At 37.6% G+C, this 21,084-nt stretch overlaps 1 protein-coding gene across 10 annotated transcripts in view; it reads left to right on the top strand.

The window, feature by feature from the left end:
- Positions 1-21,084, top strand: part of ALMS1 (ALMS1 centrosome and basal body associated protein) — a 230,037-nt gene that overhangs the window by 10,670 nt on the left and 198,283 nt on the right. Inside the window, exon 2 of one of the 10 annotated variants that reach the window (XM_055378085.2) lies at positions 12,447-12,572. The exons of the other annotated variants lie outside the window; for them this stretch is intronic. Within the exon in view, the coding sequence (XP_055234060.2) occupies positions 12,447-12,572 (126 nt within the window). The remainder of the gene's footprint in view (positions 1-12,446; positions 12,573-21,084) is intronic. 10 annotated transcript variants of the gene reach the window in all.

Genomic DNA, 21,084 nt, shown 5'->3' with positions numbered 1-21,084 from the left:
GTGTTTTTAATAATAATTTTGTCAAATTATTAATCGATGTATTACATTAATTGATATTAGGTTATTAAACCAGCCTTGTGAAAATAACTCACTTTGTCACAGTGTATAAACATTTTATGTGTTTCCTGTCATAGAAATACACACACACACACACACACACACGCTTGTATTTTGTTTAGAGTTATTCCGTCTATATTTGTAAGATGTATTGGTCTGTAGTTTTCTTTTGATGCTTTTGTCTGGTTTGGTATCAGGGTAATATTGACCTCATAAAGTGAATTGAAAGTATTCCTATTGGTTTTGGAAGAGTTTGTGAAGGACTGGCATTAATTCTTTGAAAGTTCGATAGGTTACATCAAATGGGTCTGAGCCCTTTTTTTTTTTTTTTTTTTTTTGCAGGATGGGGCATAGTATTTTAATTACTAAATCACTCTTTTTTCTTCTTATGGGTCTATTCAGATTGTCCATTCTTTCTTTTTTTTTTTTTTTTGAGACGGAGTCTTGCTCTGTCGCACAGGCTGGGGGGTGCAGTGGCGCGATCTCAGCTCACTGCAAGCTCCGCCTCCCAGGTTCATGCCATTCTCCTGCCTCAGCCTCCCAAGTAGCTGGGACTACAGGCGCCTGCCACCACGCCTGGCTAATTTTTTGTATTTTTAGTAGAGACGGGGTTTAACCGTGTTAGACGGGTTGGTCTCGATCTCCTGACCTTGTGATCCACCCTCCTCGGCCTCCCAAAGTGCTAGGATTACAGGCTTGAGCTACCGCGCCCGGCCTGGTTAGGCTCTGGTAAAATAGTTTGAGGGCAAGTTTTCTAAGAAGAACAAAATACTCTGGGAATATTCAAAATGGTTACCCCCAACCCCCTCCCCCTAACTGGGGGATAGGTATTTTTCTCTCATCTTAACTGTGGTAACATGCTAGGGGTTGTGGAGATAAAACTTACAGAAGTATGGAGGCCCTTCATAAGACTGGTTTCCCTGCGGCTTTTAATTCTCAAAGTTGTCGCATTGCACCTCCAGCAATTTGTCAATTACACTAGATTTTTCTTCCCTAGTACTAGTTAGTTCCCACAGTGGTTTCTGTTCTTGGGATTCTGCTCTGGTAAGTTGTGATTCTCTGTGTATGTACCTCTCCAATTTTTGGAACAATAGTTTGCCCTTCATCTCAGTTCTCTGATGGATATAAGAAGAGTTTTGATTTTTTAGTTTGTTCAGCTTTTTTTTTTTTTTATGATGGGGATGGGAGTGATTACTTCCAAGCTCTTCATATGCTTCACCAGACCTCTGTTTTGGGGTTTTTTTGTTTTGTTTTGTTTTGTTTTTGAAATGGTGTTTCGCTCTTGTTGCCTAGGCTGGAATGCAATGGCATTATCTTGGCTCACTGCAACCTCTGCCTCCCGGATTCAAGTGATTCTCCTGCCTCAGCCTCCTGAGTAGCTGGGTTTACAGGCATATGCCACCATGCTCAGCTAATTTTTTTTCTTGTATTCAGTAGAGATGGGATTTCACCATGTTAGGCTGGTCTCGAACTCCTGACTTCAGGTGATCCACCTGCCTCGGCCTCCCAGAGCTGGGATTACAGGCGTGCGGTTTTGCTTTTAAACAGACTTTATCTTTTAGAGCAGTTTTAGGTTCACAGCCATATTGAATGGGCAATACAGAGTTCCCATCTGTGCCCTGCCCCTCTCCATAGCCTCCCTCACTGTTAACATCCTGAATCAGAGATGTGTCTTTTGCAAATATTTTCTTCCAGTCTATAGCTTGTCTTTTTATTCTTTTGACAGTGTTTTTCACAAAGCAGAATAAGTTTTTAATTAAATCCAGCTTATCAATTATTTCTTTCATAGATTATATGCCTTTAGTATTGTATCCAAAAAGCCATCACCAAACCCAAGGACATCTAGATTTTCTCCTATGTTATCTTCTAGGAGTTTTATACTTTTGCACTTTGCATTTAGGTCTTTTTATACTTTTGCACTTTGAATTAATTTTTGTGTGTGAAGGATGTCAGATCTGTGTCTGGGTTCATTGTTTTGCATGTAAATGTCCAGTTGTTCCAGCACCATTTGTTGAGAAGACTTTCTCCATTGTATTGCCTTCGTTTTTTGGTCAAAAAATCAATTGAATACATTTATATGGGTCTATTTCTGGGCCTTCAATTCTGTTTTATTGATCAATGTGTCTATTTCATTGATACATGCTGTCTTTATTACTGTAGCTTTATGGTAAGTCTTGAAGTTAGGTAGTGTCAGTCCTCCAATTCGGAGTCTTTTGCACCTCCATATAAACTTTAGATTAAATTCATTGATGTGTATTAAAAATTGCTGGGATTTTGATTGGGATTGCATTGATCTTAATAGATCAAGTTGGGAAGAACTGACATCTTGACAATATTGAGTATTTCATGAAGTTGAAATACCTTCTCATTTATTTAGTTCTTTGATTTCATTCATCGAGTTTTATAGTTTTCCTCATATAGATCTTACATGTATTAAGTTAGATTTATACCTAAATATTTTATTTCTTGGGTTGTTAATGTAAATAGTATTATTGTACTTTTAACTTCAAATTCCACTTGATTGCTGGTATACAGGAAGTGATTGACTTTTATATATTAACCTATATTCTGTAGTTTTGCTAGTTTTACTTATTAATTCCAGGAAAGTTTTGTCAGTTCTTTTGGATTTTCTTTTTTTTTGAGATGGAGTCTGGCACTGTCGCCCGGGCTGGAGTGCAGTGGTGTGATCTCAGCTTATTGCAACCTCTGCCTCCTGGGTTCAAGCGATTCTCCTGCCTCAGCCTTTTGAGTAGCTGGGATTACAGGCGCCTGCCACCATGCCTGGCTAATTTTTTTTTTTTTTGTATTTTTAGTAGAGATGGAGTTTCAACTATGTTGGCCAGGCTGGTCTCAAACTCCTGACCTTGTGATCTGTCCTTCTCAGCCTCCCAAAGTGCTGGGATTACAGGCGTGAGCCACTGCGCCTGGCCTGGATTTTCTGTATAGACAGACAGTCATGTCATCTGCAAACAGAGTTTTATTTCCTCCTTCCCAGACTGTGTACCTTTTATTTCCTTTTCTTGTCTTATTGCATTAGCTATGACCTCCAATACACTGTTGGACAGTGGTGAGAGGGTGTATTATGTCGTCATTGTGTTGCTATGAAGAAACACCTGAGGCTGGGTAAGTTACAATGAAAAGAAGTTTAATTGGCTCATGGTTCTGCAGAGTATGAGAAGCTTGGTGCCAGCATCTGCTTTTGGTGAGCTTACAATCATGGTGGAAGGTGAAGTGGGGGCAGGCGTCTCACATGGCGAGAGCAGAAGCCAGAGAGCAAGGGAGGAGGTGCCACTCTTTTAAACAACCAGGTCTTGTGTGAACTTAGAGTGAGCTCTCACTTATCACTAAGGGAATGGTGTTAAACTAATCATGAAGGATCTGCCCCCATGATCCAGTCACCTTGTACCAGACCCCACCTCCAACACTGGGGATTACATTTCAATATGAGATTTGGAAGGGACAGATATCCAAATCATATCAGAGAGGGAATCCTTGCCTTGTTCTTGATCTTAGAGGGAAAGCTTCAAGTTTCATTAGGTATGATATTAGTTGTAGGATTTTTTGTAGATACTCTATGTCAAGTTGAGAATATTCCCCTCTATTCCTATTTTAATGAGAATATCGTGAAGAGGTTGTCAAATGTTTTTTCTGCATCTGTTATATGATCATGTGGTTTTTCTTCTAAAGCTTGTCAATGTGATGGATTATATTAATTGATTTTTTTTTTTTTTTTTTGAGACAGGGTCTGGCGTTGTCACCCAGGCTAGAGTGCAGTGTTGCCATCTTGGCTCACTGCAACCTCTGCCTCCAAGGCTCAAGCCATCCTCCTACTTCACCCTCCTGAGTAACTGGGACCACAGGCATGTGCCACCATACCAGGCTAATTTTTTTATTTTTTTTTAGAGGTGGCGGAGGGGGGGGGGGGTCTCACTTTTTTGCCCAGGCTGGTCTCGAACTCCTGAGCGCAAGTGATCTGCTCACCTTGGCTTCTCAAAGTGCTGGAATTACAGGTGGGAGCCACTGTGTCCAGCCTTAACTGACTTTTGAATGTTGAATCAAGTTTGCATACATGGGATAAACCCACTTGTCATGATGTACAATACTTTTGTACATTGTTAAATTTGATTTGCTAATATTTTGCTGAGAATTTTTACATTGATATTCATGGGAGATAATGGTCTGTTGTTTTCTTTTTTGGTAATGTGTTTGTCTGGTATTGGCAGTAGGGTAATACAGACTTCATAGAATGATTAAGAAGTATTCTCTCTGATTCTGTCTTCTGAGAGATTTTAGAGAACTGGTACAATTTCCTCCTTTAGGGTTTGGTAGCATTACCAGTGAACCTGTCTGGGTCTGGTGCTTTCTGTTTTAGAAGGCTATTAATTCATGATTCAGTGTTTCGAATAGATATAGGCCTCTTCATTTTGTCTATTTTTGTGTCAGATTTGACAGATTATCTTTTTTAAGAAATCGTTCATTTTATCTAGGCTATCAAATTTGTGGGCATAGAGTTGTTTATAGTGTTCCTTTATTATCCTTTTAATGTCCATGAGATCTGTTGTGATGTCCTCTCTTTCTTTTTTCTTTTTTTTGAGACAGAGTCTTGCTGTGTCACCGAGGCTGGAGTGCAGTGGCTCAGTCTCCCTCACTGCAACCTCTGCCTCCTGGGTTCAAGCGATTCTTGTGCCTCAGCCACCTGAGTAGCTGGGATTATAGGTGTGTGCCACTATGCCCGGCTAATTTTTGTATTTTTAGTAGATTTAGGGTTTTGCCACTTTGGCTAGGCTGGTCTCAAACTCCTGGCCTCGAGTGATCTGCCCACCCTGGCCTTCCAAAGTGCTGGGATAACAGGAGTGAGCTACCATACCTGGCCTCATTTTTGATGTTTATAATTTGCATCCTTTATCTTGTTTTATTAGCCTGGCCAGAGGTTTATTGATTTTATTGATCTTTTCAAAAGAACCAGCATTTAAGCTTTTACTGATTTTCTCTCTTTGTTTGCTATTCTCAATTTCATTGATTTCTGCTCTACTTTTTATTTATTTTCTTCTCCTGACTTTAAATATGATTTATTCTTCTTTTTCTAGTTTCCTAAGTTGGAAGCTTTGATAATTGATTTCAGATTTTTTTCCTAATATATACATTCGGTGTTATAAATTTCCCAGTAAGCACTACTTTTGCTGCATCACAAATTTTGATAAGTTGTATTCTTACTTTCATTTAGTTAAAATATTTTTAAATTTCTTTTGAGAGTTTTTATTTGACCCACATGCTATTTAGAAATACACTGTTTAACCTCTTAAGTATGTTGGGATTTTCCAGCTATTTTTCTGTTATTGATTTCTAGTTTATTTTTTCCTTTATTGTATATATTTATACATCATGATGTTTTGGTATACATATACCTAGTGAAATGGTTGCCATAGTCAAGCAAATTAACATATTCGTGATCTCACATAGTTACTGCCTTTTTTTTTTGTGGCAAGAGCATCTAAAATCCTTTTAGCAGGAATCCTAAATATAATACAATATTATTAACTATAGTACTTATATTTTACATTGAATTGCTAAACTTGCTGATCCATCATACCTGCAACTTTGAATCCTCTGACCTGCATCTCCCCATTTCCTCCCCTGTTCCTCACTTCTACTTCTTTGTACTTGACTTTAAAAAATAGATTTCATATGTAAGTGAGATCATGCAGTATTTTTCTATCTTCCAGGTTTATTCATGTGACAAATGGCAGGATCACCTTCCTTTTTAAGGTTGAATAATATTCCTCCCCCTTCCCCTCCTCGTGTGTGTGTGTTGTGTGTGTGTGTGTGAGTGTGAGTGTATGTGTGTGTGTCTTGTAGTTTATTCATTGATCAATGGATGCTGTAGTTGTGTTCGTGGCTATTGTGATAATGCTGCAGTGAACATGGGAGTGCAAGTATCTGTATGAGGTGGTGGTTTCATTTTCTTTAGGTTTTTACCCAGAAATGGAATTGCTAGGTCATAGAAGAAAAGTAGTCCTTTTCTTTCTTTTCTTTCTTTCTCTCTCTCTTTTTTTTTTTTTTAAGACAGAATCTCGCTCTGTTGCTCAGGCTGGAGTACAGCGGTGTGTTCTCAACTCACTGCAACCTCTGCCTCCTGAGTTCAAGCGATTCTTGTGTCTCAGCCTCCTGAGTAGCTGGGGTTACAGGTGTGCACTACCCTGCCTGGTTAATTTTTGTGTTTTTAATAGAGGCGGGGTTTCGTCATGTTGGCCAAGCTGGTCTCAAACTCCTGACCTCAGCGATCCTCCCACCGTGTTGGGATTACAGGCACGAGCCACTGCGCCCAGTCGTAGTTCTATTTTTAATTACTTTAGAAAACTTTATACTGTTTTCCGCAATTGCTGCACTGGTTTACATTGCCACCAGCAGTGTACAAGAGTTCTCTTTTTTCCACACCCTTGCCAACACTTATCTCTTGAATCTTTTTGTTTTTTAAATAATAGCCATCCTAACAAGTGTGAGATGATATTTCATTATGGTTTTAATTTGCATTTCCCTGATGATAGTAATATTGAATATCTTTTCATATGCTGATTGGCCATTTTTCTTTTCTTTTTTTCTGTTTTGGAGAAATGTTTGTTCAGGTCCGTTGCCCATTCTAAAATTAGGTTGTTTGTTTTTCTTCTACTGAGTTGCACAAGTTCTTTATATATTGTGGAAATTGACTCCTTATCAGATATATGGTTTGCAGATATTTTCTCCTCATCTGTAGTAGACTGTCTTCTCATTTTGTTGATTGTTTACTTAGATGTGAAACTCTTTAGCTTGATTTAGTTCTATTTATTTATTTTTGCTTTTGTAGCCTGAGCTTTTGTTGTGATATCCAAAACAACATTGCCAAGACAAGTGTCAAGGAGCTTTTCCCATATATTTTCTTCTAGGTTTATGGTTTTAAGTCTTCATGTTGAGTTCTTTAATCAACTTTGAGTTGATTTTTGCTGGTGGTGTAAGATAAAGGTCCAATTTCATTCTTTTGCATGAGGAAATTTAATTTTCTCAGCACCATTATTTGAAGAGATCTTCTATTCCCTATTGTGTCTTCTTGGTGCCCTTGTCAAAAATTAGTGAATCATATATGCTTGGGTTTATTTTTCTCTCTCTATTCTGTTCCATTGGTTTACATGTCTACTTTTTATGCCAGTACCACACTGTTTGGGTTACTATAACTTTGTAATATAATTTGAAACCAGGAAGTGTGCTTCCTCCAACTTTGTTTTTGTCTTACAGAATTACTTTGGCTCTTTAGAGTCTTTTGTGGTTCTATATGAATTTTAGATTTTTTTTTCTATTTTTGTGAAAAATGCCATTGGAATTTTCATAAGGATTGTGTTGACTTTGTATTGCTTTGGATAGTACATACATTTTAACAATATTAATTATTTCAGTCTGTGAACATGGAATATCTATTTATTTGTGTCCTTAATTTCTTTCATTAGTATTGTAGTTTTCGGTAGACAGATCTTTTGCCTTCTTGGTTACATTTATTTCTAAGTCTTTTTATTTTGTTTTTTGATGCTATCATAAGTGGGATGGTTTTCTTGATTTCTTTTTCATATAAGTAGTTATTTGTGTACAGAAGTGCAACTGATTTTCATATATTGATTTTGTATCCTGCGGCTTTACTGGGTTTATTCTTTTTTCTTTTTGAGACAGAGTCTCACTCTGTTGCCCAGGGTGGAGTGCAGTGGCTCGATGCCTGCTCACTGCAACCTCCACCTCCTGGGTTCAAGTGATTCTCCTGCCTCAGCTTCGCAAATAGCTAGGACTACAGGCATGCTGCCACACCTGGCTAATGTTTACATTTTTAGCAGAGATGGGGTTTCACCATTGCTGGTCAGGGTGGTCTCAAACTCCTGACCTCAAGTGATCCACCCGCCTTGGCCTCCCAAAGTGCTGGGATTACAGGTGTGAGCCACTGTGCCTGGCCTATTTATTCTAACAGTGTTGATTTTAGTCTCTGGGGGTTTTCAGTATATAGGACTTTTTCCTTTCAATTTATATTTCTTTTAAGTTGCCTAATCGCTTTAGTAGGATTTCCAGTGCTATGTTGAGTAGAAGGGTGAGAGCAAGCATCTTTGTCTTGCTTCTGATCTTAGAGGAAACGTTTTCAGTTTTTCACCGTTGAGTATGATATGAGCTGTGGGACATATAGCTTTTATTATGTTGAGGTAGTTTTCTTCTGTTTATAGTCTGTTGACTTTTTTTTTTTAAATAATGAAAGGGTGTTGAATTTTGTGAAGTGGTATTTCTGTTTCATTTGAGATGATCATGTGGTTTTTGTCATTCCATTAATGTGGTGTATTACATTGATCAATTTTTGTATGTTGAACCATCCTTGTATTCCAAGAATTCCACTTGGTCGTGGTGTGTAATCCTTTTAATGTACTGCTGAATTCTTATTGGTAATATTTTCTTGAGGATTTTTACATCAATAGTCGTCAGGGGTACTGGTTTATAGTCTTCTAATGTCTTTGTCTGACTTTGGTATCAGGATAATGCTGGCCTCATAGAATGATTTGGAATGTTCCCTCCTGTGCAATTTTTTGGGATTGTTTCAGGAGGATTGGTGTTAATTCTTCTTTAAATGTATGGTAGAATTCTCCAGTGAAGCTTTCTTGTCCTGGACTTTTTTTTTTTTTTTTTTTTTTTGAGACAGGGTCTTACTTTGTCACCCAGGCTGGAGTGCAGTGGTGCAATCTCAGCTCACTGCAACCTCTGCCCTCCAGGCTCAAGCAGTCCTCCTACCTCAGCCTCCCAAGTAACTGTTACCACAGGCAAGCACCACCATGTCCAGCTATTTTCGTTGTATTTTTAGTAGAGACGGGATCTCACCATGTTGCCCAGGCTGGTCTCTAACTCCCGAGCTCAAGCATTTCTCCTGCCTTGGCCTCCCAAAGTACTGGGATTACAGGTGTGAGCCACTGCGCCTGGCCATGGACTTTTCTTTTTTGGGAGGTTTTGGATTATTGATTCAATTTCCTTGTTGTTGGTCTGTTGAGATTTTCTTATTTTTTCATGTTACTCAGTCTTGGTAGGCTGTGTGTTTCTAGGAATTGATCTGTTTCTTCTAGGCTGTCCAATTAGTTGGAGTACAGTTGTTCATAGTATTCTCCTATGATCCTTTTTATTTCTATGGCATTGGTTGTCATGTCCCCTCTTTCATTTCTGAATTTAGTTATTTGAGGCCTTTTTTTTTTCCTCAGTCAGTCTAGCTAAAGGTTTGTCAGTTTTGTTGATATTTTCAAATAACTATTGGTTTTCTTGATTTTTTCCTACTGTTTTTCTATTCTCTTTTCTTTATCTTTGCTCTAATCTTATTTTTTCCTTCCGATCACTTTGGGTTTAGTTTCTTTTTCTAGTTCTTCAAGGTGTAATGTTAGATTATTGACATGAATTTTTTTTTTAAATATAGGCATTTACCACTGTAGATTACCTTCTTAGTCCTACTTTTGCTACATTCAATAAGCTTTGGTATTTTGTGCTTCAATTTTTGTCTTAATGTATTATTTCCTTTGTTACTTCTTCCGTGACCCATTGTCTTTTTAAGAGTTTGTTGTTTAATTTCTATAAATTTCTTGATTTTCCACTTTTCTTTCTGCAGCTACCTTCTAGTTTCATTCTGTTGTGATCAGAAAAGATACCTAATACTTTGTGGCCAACATGTGGTGTATCCTGGGGAATGTTTCACCTGCACTTGAGAAGAATGTATATTGTGCTGTTGTTGGGTGGAGTGTTCTGTATATGTATGTTAGGTCCAGTTGGTCTGTAGTGCTGTTCAGGTCTTTTCTTTCCTTATTGATCTCATTCTGTCCATCATGGAAAGTTGGTTATTGAAGTCTCTCACTGTTTTTGGAGAGCTCCCTTCAATTTTATCAATGTTTGCTTTAAGTATTTAGGAGCTCCAATGTCTGACACATATATAATTATTATATCTTATTTGTGCGTTGACCCCATAGTGTTCTCCTTTGTCTATGGTATCAGTTTTGTTTAAAAATGTATTTTGTCTGATATTAGTGTTGCCGCTATTGCTCTCTTTTGGTTACCATTTGCATGGAATATCTTTTTGAATCTTTTTACTTAGAGCCTGTGTGTGTCCTTAGTTCCAAAGTGTCTTTTAAACAGCATATAGTTGGGTCCTGTTTTTTAATCCTATGGGTTTTTTTTTTTTTTTTTTTTTGGTAATTTCTTTGTCCTTTCATAGCTTGTTTTTCATTTCCTCCCCTTCTACCTTTCTTTGTGTTTAGTCAGTTTTTTTGGTAGGGATATATTTTGATTCTCTTATTTCCTTTTGTGTATATTCTATAGCTATTTTCATTGTAGTTACCATGAGAATATCATAAAACTCCTTAGGAGGATAACAACCTGTTTAAACTAGTAACAACTTCACTTCGATCACATATAAAAACTCTAGTCCTTTATAGCTTTGCCCCCCAACCTCCACCTCCCGGGTTCAAGTGGTTCTCCTGTCTTAGTCTCCCAAGTAGCTGGGACTACAGGCACAGGCCACCATGCCTGACTAATGTTTACATTTTTAGCAGAGATGGGGTTTCGCCATTGTTGGCCAGGCTGGTCTCAAACTCCTGACCTCAAGTGATCCACTCGCCTTGCCTCCCAAAGTGCTGGATTACAGGCATGAGCCACTGCACCTGGCCAAAGTTATTAGTACCCTGTTAACAACATTTTACTGGTGTCACAAGTAACATGTTTATATATTGTTTAATCATTAACATACTTTCTTAGTTTGTTTTCTCTTGCTTATAACAATACTTGAAACTGGGTAGTTTATTTTGAAAAGTTATGGAGGCTGAGAAATCCAAGGTCAAGGGTGAGGGCCTGATGAGGGCCTTCTTGCTGATGGGGACTCTGCAGAATCCTGAGGTGGTGCAGGGCACATGGTGAGGGGGTTGGGCATGCTAGCTCAGGTCTCTCTTCCTCTTCTTATAAAGCTACCAGTCCACTCTCATGATAAGCCATTAATCCATTAATCCATCAAGTCATTAAGCCGTTCAGATCTGCCCTCATGATTAATTCATTCATGAGAGCCCAGATCCCTCATGACCCAATCACCTCTGAAAGGTTCCACCTCTCAATACTGCCACATTGCGGATTAAGTTTTAACATGAGTTTTAGAGGGGACAGATACTCAAATCATAGCATGTAGATTTATAGTTAATTTTTATGCTTTTGTCTTTTAAATCCTATAAAAGAATTAAGGTGGAGTTACTCACCAGAATTAAAATAATGTTTTTATATTTGTCCATATATTTACCTTTACCAGAGAACTTTATATTTTCCTATGGCTTAAAGTTACTATCTAGCATCCTTTAATTTCAACTTGAAGGACTGCCATTAGCATTTCTTCCAGGTGAGGTCTAGTGGTAATGAACTCTCTCAGCTTTTGTGAATGTTTTAATTTTCCCTTTTACAGGTGCATGCCATCACGCCCGGCTAATTCTTGTATTTTTAGTAGAGACGGGGTTTTGCTATGTTGGCCAGGCTGGTCTGGAACTCCTGACCTCAGGTGATCCTCCTGCCTTGGCCTCCCAAAGTGCTGGGATTACAGGTGTGAGCCACTGTGCACCTTGTATCTTTCTTTATCTGTTGGAGGATCTGAGATACTATTTTAAAGTCCTTTGGAAGTATAGTTTGTAATCTGATTTTTAGTAAGAGGGTTATTTTTTTTTTTCTCTTTGTGTGCATTCTTCTCTACCTGCTCTTTTTGTGGTTGTTTCTGCTTTGTCCTTTATGGCATCTTCTTTAGAAGGAAATCTTATATTGGAAGCTCTGGGTTCTTATTCTTCAGGGTTATTGGGAAAAATCTCAAGAACCAGTCCCTGAACCAGTGGGTGGCTTGACCAGGTCATTTTTGTTTTATTGCCTGTAATCTGTCCATTTGTGTTCCTTCAGCCTTTGGCTATGGTCACAACTTTTATTGCCTTCTTTCACTAGTAGGAGAGCGCTGCTCCAACCCCTTACTTCACAAAATGATTCTGACTTTTGTTCCCACTTCTTGTGCTATGAGTTGATTTCAGTCCCTATTATTGGGGTTGATTTTTAACTGTCTCAACCAGTAAGATTTAAAAATAGACAACTTGCTTGTTTCTGTTTGCTGCTTTTACCTCTATGGGTAAAGGAGGTTAAGGAACTGCTGTGGTTTATGCAAAAGTATGCTGTGTCCTAACTGAGTAACCTTAAGGATAATAGCTTGTATAATGGTTGTGAAATCAAAATGTCGTGTATGTGAAAGGGCTTTATAAACTGGGAAGTATGGTCTAAATATTAGTTTATTTTTGTTGTATAATCGTAGTGATTGTGTTATTACTCTATTTAAGCCTGCTTTTGATTTTCAGATTGTTCCATTGACCTGTCATGTATGGCAACAGATAGTGTATCAAGGTAATAGTAGAACACAAATTTCTGATACTAATGTGGTCTGTTTGGAAACAACAGCTCATTGGGGTTCTGGGGATGATCAGGTATGTCTTCTGTAACTGGCTAACTTCTTTTTTTGATAAGTAGCACAAGAAATTCTGATTTAGCTATGAAGAATGGAAAAATAAATTAATATTCATTAATATTATGTTTTGTTTTCTTGTCTTTTTTTTTTTTTTTTTTTTTTTAAGACAGGGTCTCACTCTGTCACCCAGGCTGGAGGGCAGTGGCATGATCATAGCTTACTGCACCCTCCAACTTCTGGGATCAAGTGATCCTCCTGCCTGAGCCTCTTGAGTAGCTGGGACTACAGAGATAATACCATCAAACCCACCTAATTATTTTTAAAAAATTTTTTATAGATGGAGTCTCGCTTTGTTGCCCAGGCTGGTCTTGAGCTCTTGGCCTCAAATAATCCTTCGCCTTGGCCTCCCAAAGTGCTAGGATTACAGGAGTGAGCCACCACTCTTGGCCAAATATTCTATTTTTCTAATAGATTGTTGTAAACTTTATGTATATGTAGAAGAGCAGTTCACTTTTTTTGAAGGCGGGTCTCAGGACTCTTATTTTTATTTTAAAAATTTTTTATAGAGATGGGGGTCTCTGTGTTTACTGGGCTGGTCTCTCATTCCTGGCCTTAAGTGATCCTCTTGCCTCGGCCTCCTAAAACTATTGAGATTACAGGCATGAGCCACTGTGCCTGTCCTCAGGACTCTTTATATTCTTCACAAGTATTCTTAAGAGCTTTTGTTTATGTGGATTATCTATATAGATATTTAGCATACAAGAAATTAAAACATTTAAACTATTTTAAAATTTATTTTGAAAGAACAAACCTATTACATATTACCATAAATAGTATATTTTAAAGTAAAAAATGACTATTTTCCAAAACAAAAAAATTAGTTGGAAGAATAGCATTGTTTAAATTCCGGCTTACTAGAACTCAGTTGGTATATTATTCAGGGTTCTCCAGAGAAACAGAACCAATAGGTTGGAGATAGATACATCTATCTATCTATACACATCTGTGTGTGTATGTGTGTGTGTGTGTATATATATATATATATCTTTATTGATATTTATTATATAGAATTGGCTTATGTGATCATGAAGACTGAGAAGTCCCAAGATCTGCAAGCTGGAGCCCCAGGAGGGCTGATGGTATAGTTCCAGTTCAAGTCCAAAGGCTTGAGAACCAGGAGCACCAGTGGTGTAAGTTTTGATCTGAATCTGCAGGTAGAATACCCTCCAGCTGGAAGACCATCAGGCAGAGAGAACACATTCTCTCTTGCTCAGCCTTTTGTTGTATTTAGGCCTTCAAGGTACTGGATCAGGCCTACCCACATTGGAGAGGGTAACCTGCTTTACTTAGTTTCCAGATGCAAATGTTAATCTCATTCATACACACCTCACAGTCCAGGAACAGTGGCTAACGCCTGTAATCCCAGCACTTTGGGAGGCTGAGGTGGGTGGATCACCTGAGGTCAGGAGTTCAAGACCAGCCTGGCCAACATAGTGAAACACTGTCTCTACTAAAAATACAAAAATTAGCCAGGCGTGGTGGTGCACACCTGTAATTGCAGCTACTTGGGAGGCTGAGGCAAGAGAATCGCTTGAACCCAGGAGGTGGAGGTTGCAGTGAGCTGAGGTTGCGCCACTGCACTCCAGCCTGGGCGATGGAGCAAGGCTTGTCTCAAAAAAAAAAAACCCAAAAAAACAAAACAAAAAATACCACACACATACACACACCTCACAGACATATCCAAAATTGTGTTTAACCAAGTATCTGGACACTCCATGATCCAGTCATTTTGATACATAAATTACCTATCATAGCTGGATTCTCAGTCTGCTCTGCATTTCATTTGTTGGGATGTATTGTTTTGGTTGAAGTATATGAAGACAATCTGGCCTTACATAGATGAAAAAGGAGTTAGGGAAAGGAGGCCGTCATTCAGTCCCTGAAAGGGTGTCAGTGACCCTCAGGGATTTTTGGACTACACTTTGAGAACCACTTTTTCTAGAACATAGTTATAAACTTTGAAGAAATGAAACGATCACGAGCAGATAGGAAAAAAGCTCATGTAGAGTTATTGGAGGAAAAATGTAGTGTTACTAATAATGGTTAAATATTTAAGGTTGATTAATAACTTGAGTATCAGATTTCTCCTGTTACCTTCAGTTTTCTTTAAATTGCAGTGATTACCTGTTAGATGCAAGATATGGAGGAAGGGAGATACACTATCACTGAGGCAAAGTAGTTAAGACAATCTCTGACCATAAAAAACATAGTACCTGGGGCCATTAAATGGAAGAGGATTGTTTTGGGTCGAATTGTGCCCTCCCAAATTATGTGTTACAGTCCTAATCCCCAGTACCTCAGAATGTGACCTTATTGGTGATTGCAGGTGTAATTATTTAAGCTCACACTGGAGTAGGGTTTGCTCTTAATCCAATCTAACTGGTGTCCTTATGAAAGAGGAAAGCACCATGTGAGGAGAAAAACATACAAGGAGAAGATGGCCGTGTGAAGATGGAGGCAGAAATTGGAATTATGCTGCCACATCCAGGGAATGCCTGGGGCTTCCAGAAGGTAGAAGTAGCAAGGAAGGACCCTCCCCTAGGGGCTTCAGAGGGAGCATGACCCTGCCAACACCTTGATTTCAGACTTCTGGCCTCCAGAACTGCGAGATAATTTCTGTTGTTTTAAGCCACCTAGTTTGTGTCACTTTGTTATAGCAGCCCTAGGAAACTAATACCGGGTCATATTTCTAAATAGTATTCTCTGAGGGCATATTTTTGGTAGAGCACAGTCCAAAAATTGATGTCTTCCTTTTTTTCCTGTTTCATACAATACGAACCATGATGGACCCTAAAGCACTTCATTTCATCCTTTACGCCTGGGTTCGTCAGAATAGCTGGAACATTATGCCGCTTTCTAGTTCACTTCCTTCTTATTCTATCGTTGTTCATCTTTGTTACTGTCATCTGAGTTACCTTTATTTATTCATGGAAAACTAGCTCTTGCTACATTGTCTTCCTCTCTTTTATTGGTTTCTTTCACTTCAGCATACATTTCCCGTTCAGTGCCTGAAGTTCTCATATATTTCATCTAATCTCCAGTGATCTTTACTTCCATACCTCCTTCCAGTCTTCTCCTACCTGTATGTAGTTACTCATCCCATGATCACAGTCTATCTAGACTTTGTCATCACCAGCTATTTTACTACAAATGTCTCGTCCTCTCTTCCCTTCCAGCTACTGCTTCGGTCAATATTCTGCTCCCTGTTACAGTGAAATTTTTAAGAGTTGTCTATACATTTTCTGTTTCTGTTTCCTGATATCCTATGCTCATTTTTAAAAAGTCAGGTTTATTGTAGGTATAAGTTAAACATATCAAAATTTACTCTCTTAGGTGTACAGTTTGTCAAGTGAGCTTTGACATACATATACAGTCATGCAGTCACCACCGCATTTGAGATAGACAGCACTGCCTTCACAAAAAGGAACGTCACAAAAAGTTCCTGTGTGCCCCTTTGTAGTCAGTCACTTCCCCAACTCCTAGTCCCTGGCAACTACTTATCCAATTTCTTTCTCTTTAGTTTTACCTTTTCAGAATAATATGGTGTGTAGACTTTTGAATCTGACTTCTTTCACTTGGCTTAGCTTTTGAGATTTATCCATGTTGTTGCATGTATCGATAATTTGTCCACTTTAATTTTTATTACTGAGTAGTATTCCATTTGTGTATAGGTTTTTCGGTAGACATACTGCTTCATTTCTCTTGGCAAATACCTAGGAATGGCTGGACGTGGTGGCTCACGCCTGTAATCCCAGCACTTTGGGAGACTGAAGTGGTTGGATCACTTGAGGTCAGGAATTTGAGACCAGCCTGGCCAATATGGTGTAGTAGAAACCCCGTCTCTACTAAAAATATAAAAATTAGCCAGGTGTGGTGGCACATGTCTGTAATCCCAGCTACTCGGGAGGCTGAGGCAGGGGAATCGCTTGAACCTGGGAGGCGGAGGTTGCAGTGAGTCAGGATGGCGCCAGTGCACTCTGGCCTGGGTGACAGAATGAGACTCTGTCTCAAAAACAAAAAACAAACAAAAAAAACCCCTAGGAATGGGTTTGTTGAGTGATAAGGTAATTGTATGTTTAACTTTATAAGAAAGTACCAAACTGTTTTTCCAAAGTGGCTGTACCATTTTGTATCCCAGTAGTATATGAGAGTTCTGATTGCCCTGCATTCTTGGCAGCTGTTGGTATCATCAGTTTTTTCTTTTTTTCTTTTTTTTTTTTAATTTTAGACACTCTAGGAGATGTATTATGGTGTCTCACTGTGATTTTAACATTCATTTCTCTAATGACTAATGATATATAGCATCTTTTTGTGTGCTTATTTGCCCTCCATGTTTCTTCTTCAGTGAGAGATCTGTTAAAATCTCTGCCTGGTTTTTTATGGCTGGTTTGTTTCATTTTTTGAGCTTTGGGAGTTCTTTATAGCTCTAGATGCAAGTCCTTTATCAGTTATTTCTTTTGCAGAGACAGTCTGTGGCATGTTTTTGTATTCTCCTGTCTTTGAAAGGCAGAAGTTTTAATTTTGATGAAACTTGTTTATTGATTTTTTTTCCTTTTTTGGTTTGTATTTCTTGTGTACTATCTGAGAAATCTTGGCCTAATCCTATGTCACTGAGATTTTTCTTCTATGTTTTCTTCTAGACCAGGGTTTCTCAGCCTTGGCACTATTGACATTTTGGGTTGAATAATTCTTCATAGTGGGGGTCTGTCCTGTGTGTCCTAAAATGTTTAACAGCATTCCTGGCCTCTTCCCACTAGATACCAGTAATAGTCCCCCAATTTGTAACCATCTGGAATGCTTTCTGACATTGCCAAATGTTCCATGGTTGAAGGGAGAGGCGTGTCAAAATCTCTCCCAACTGAGAACCGCTTTTTCAGAAGTTTTGTAGTTTTACGTTTTACATTTATGTCTAAGATCCATTTTGAGTTGGTTTTTGTATATGGTGTGAAGGAAGCATCCAAGCTGTATTTTCTTACATATGAATATGTAATTGTTATTCCAGCACCATTTGCTATCTTTTTTTCCAGTGGATTTCATGACATCTTTGTAAAAAAATTAATTGACCTTATATATGTGGGTCTATTTCTGCAGACTATTCCATTGATTTACATATGTATCCTCATGCCAATATTACACTCTTAATAACTGTACTGTCTTAAAATCAGGTTGTGTGAGTTTTCCCACTTTGTTCCTCTTTTTAAAAATTGATTGTTTCAGATTCTTGGAATTTCTATATAAATTTTAGAATTAGCTTGCCCAATTTATATTTTAAAAGCCTGCTGGAATTTTTTATTAAGATTTCATTGAGTCTATAAATCAATTTGAAGATAATTTTGACATCTTAACAATATTGAGTTTTCTAATCCATAAACATGACAGTTCTCTTAGTTTATTATTTCTCTTTAATGTCTTCATCAATGTTTTGCTGTCTTCAGTGTGCCAATCTTACACGTTTTGTTAGACTTACTGGTATTTTTAGAAATTTCTATTTCCTGTTATTCATTATAAGTGTATAGAAATATAATTGACTTTTTATATTGACCTTGTGTCCTATTACCTTGCTAATCTCACTTACTAGTTTTAGTAGCTTTTTAAAAAAAATATTTTCTTTAGGACTTTATATGCAGAGTTATATTAACTATGTTTTGTTTTTTACTTTTAAATAGATTTGTCATTTCTTTTTTTCGTTTTTTTTTTTTTTTTTTTTTTTTTTGCTTTATTACACTGGCTAGGATCTGCCTATTCTTCTACTTGATCTACTTTGTGTTCTGACCCCAATTCTTTGAAAGGAAGTATCACCAGCAATATTTATGTAGCTGAATAGAGTGAATACTTTTCTGCCCTCCTCTTAGGTACGATAAATGGCATTTGACACTATTATTAATCATTACATAACTTCTTTAAATTATTTCCTTTCTTGGGTTCTTCTGGTTTTTTTTCTACTCATCTGGCTGTTCTCTCTCAGTATCCTTTGCTGCTTTATCTTCCTTTGTTAAACCTTAGAATCAGAATTTGTAAGCTGTGGACCTAAGTATGACTCAAATGTGGTTTTCAAAAACCATTTTTTTTGGCATAATGTTTTAACACTTTTGAAATAGAATACTTTAAAGTGAACATGCATAGTTAGCCATAAATCCCATTACTCTCCAATTCCAGGATGGATTACTTCATTTGTCTTACCCCCATACCCCTATACACATTTAGTTTTCAACCTCTGCTTGAAACATTGCAATGTTCGTGGTCTCATCCAGATCCAGGACTTTAAATACATCTGTATACTGATAAATCCCAAAGATGTATCTCAAACTTTTATTTCTCCCTCAAAATTTGTTTGTATTTGTCAGAATGCTTATATGTTGTCCCTCCCCACATCTGTCAAAAATATTTAGAGATTTGTTGGCCTTTTTATATTGATTTAAAAGGTATAACACAAAGAATATTTGATGATTGAAATGTATCAAGAAAATACATAATGCAGAAAGTTAAAAAAGGTTGAACAGAGGTTGTTTTAAAAATTCAGTTTATAATGGGAAATTATAAGAATATGTTTGCATAGGAGAGGAATGATTCAGTAATGAAAGAAAAATGGGTGAAGGAAAGTGGGAGAATCACATAGGAAGGAAATCACTGAAAAAAATTTGAATGAGATAGGAAGGCCTTTGAGAGGCAGAGTGACTTTTTTTTATTTTCAAGTCATAAGATAGAAATCTGGTAATGGGGATTGTAGATCTGGTGGTTGAAGACAAGGGAGTTCCTCTCTCCTGCTCTACGCTTATTGAAGGTCATCAGTTGAAAATTAGGAGCGTTCAGTAGTTCTGAGGAGGGAAGGTATGAAATCTCAACTCACTAGGAAAATGTAGTAGGATTTCCAGGCAATATTGAGTGCCCTTCAGGTTTAGTGACATCAATTTAAAGAAAAGCCAGTCAGTTTGGGAGTGTGATTTCTCCGGCAACGTGCTGCTGATTGGATTCATGCAAGGAGACGGTTCCATCAGTGTTAGCTTTTGCTGAGCAAAGAGGATAATGGGAGAAAAACACAAGAAAGTTAAGGGTGTTTGCAAGGCAGTGATTATAAGGATGGCTCTGAACTCTCAGAGGGGCAAAGAAGGAAATACAGATAAGAAAGGAATAAAGAAAAGTATAAATGTGATAGGATGGTTGTCTCCATGAAGTTAAAAAATTATTGCAGTAGAGGAACTAGAGAGTAAGTGATCTGTGGAGGTCAGAGGATGGGCAGAAAGACTAATGGATACATCTGTCACTATTAGGGAGGAGTGAACTATGGGATACAGGCTCAAACCATGGTCAGAGAGGCTAAGAGGTGAGTCAGGGGACCAGTGATTTTTGCTTTAGTGAGTCACAAGATGATTGGAATTCTCCTGCTTTAAAACCTTTTGTTGGCTCACTAACCTGTCCCCTATAGAATGAAGTGCCCTCAAAAGAAAAAATGTAAAATTAATCATTCTCATATTCCTTTTATTTTCAAGTATCAGAAAGGTGAAAAGCATGTTTCCAGTAGCAATTTGATGTTATAGATCTGATTAATTTATTCAGTGTAGAAGGGATTGAGGTATTTTGGAATGTCAAAAGTCTGCTATTCCATAAATGTAGCGTTAATATTCTAGAATATTTCTCTCCACATTTTTTTCTTTGCGTGTATTTGTATAACTGATATTATGTAGTGGATAGTGGGTATCTTTTTTCTTAAACTTACTATATGAACATTTTATTAATGAATTTTAAATACTGGAAATGTCTCTTCAAAGACAAAAGTCTTGTTGGAAAATGTTTGCGAAAATATTTGTAAATTGTAATACATCTTCTTTTTATGGATTCTGGACCACCCGGGAATTAAAAGATACCTATATTCTCTTAGAAACATTTGAGTTGATCAAGGAAGAAGAGTCCAGTAGTGGAATACTTACAAAATAATGAAAATACATTATATGTCTAAAGTTGCTGTCAATATACTGCCACTTTCTCATGTTTTTATTTAAATAAATAAAGCAAATTGAATGAATGAATTATTTAACCAAAGATTTTACATAAAGACTCAAAAACTTGTAATCCCAGCACTTTGGGAGGCCAAGACAGGGGAATCGCTTGAGTCTAGGAGGTCCAGACCAGCCTGGGCAACATAGTGAGACCCCGTCTCTACAAAAATTTTTAAAAAATTAACTGAGTGCCTGCCAGTAGTCCCAGCTACTCAGGATACTGAGGATGACAGGATCACTTGAGCCTGGAGGCAGAGGTTGCAGTGAGCTGAGATTGTGCCACTGTATTCTGGCCTGGTTAACAGAGCAAAAGCCTGTCTCACACACACAAAAAAAGAAAAACTGCAAATAGAGGAAACATGGTAAAGAGAAAAACAAGTTATAAAGTATAATACAGTTGTTAAATTCAAGAAATAGAGAAAAAATAGATATATTCCTAGTAAATAGAGTTGCGAAAAAAATCTCAATGAAATAGAC

Source organism: Gorilla gorilla, chromosome 12 (assembly GCF_029281585.2).
Source record: "Gorilla gorilla gorilla isolate KB3781 chromosome 12, NHGRI_mGorGor1-v2.1_pri, whole genome shotgun sequence".
Lineage (NCBI taxonomy): Eukaryota > Metazoa > Chordata > Mammalia > Primates > Hominidae > Gorilla > Gorilla gorilla.
This window is presented reverse-complemented; position numbering and strand designations above follow the sequence as displayed.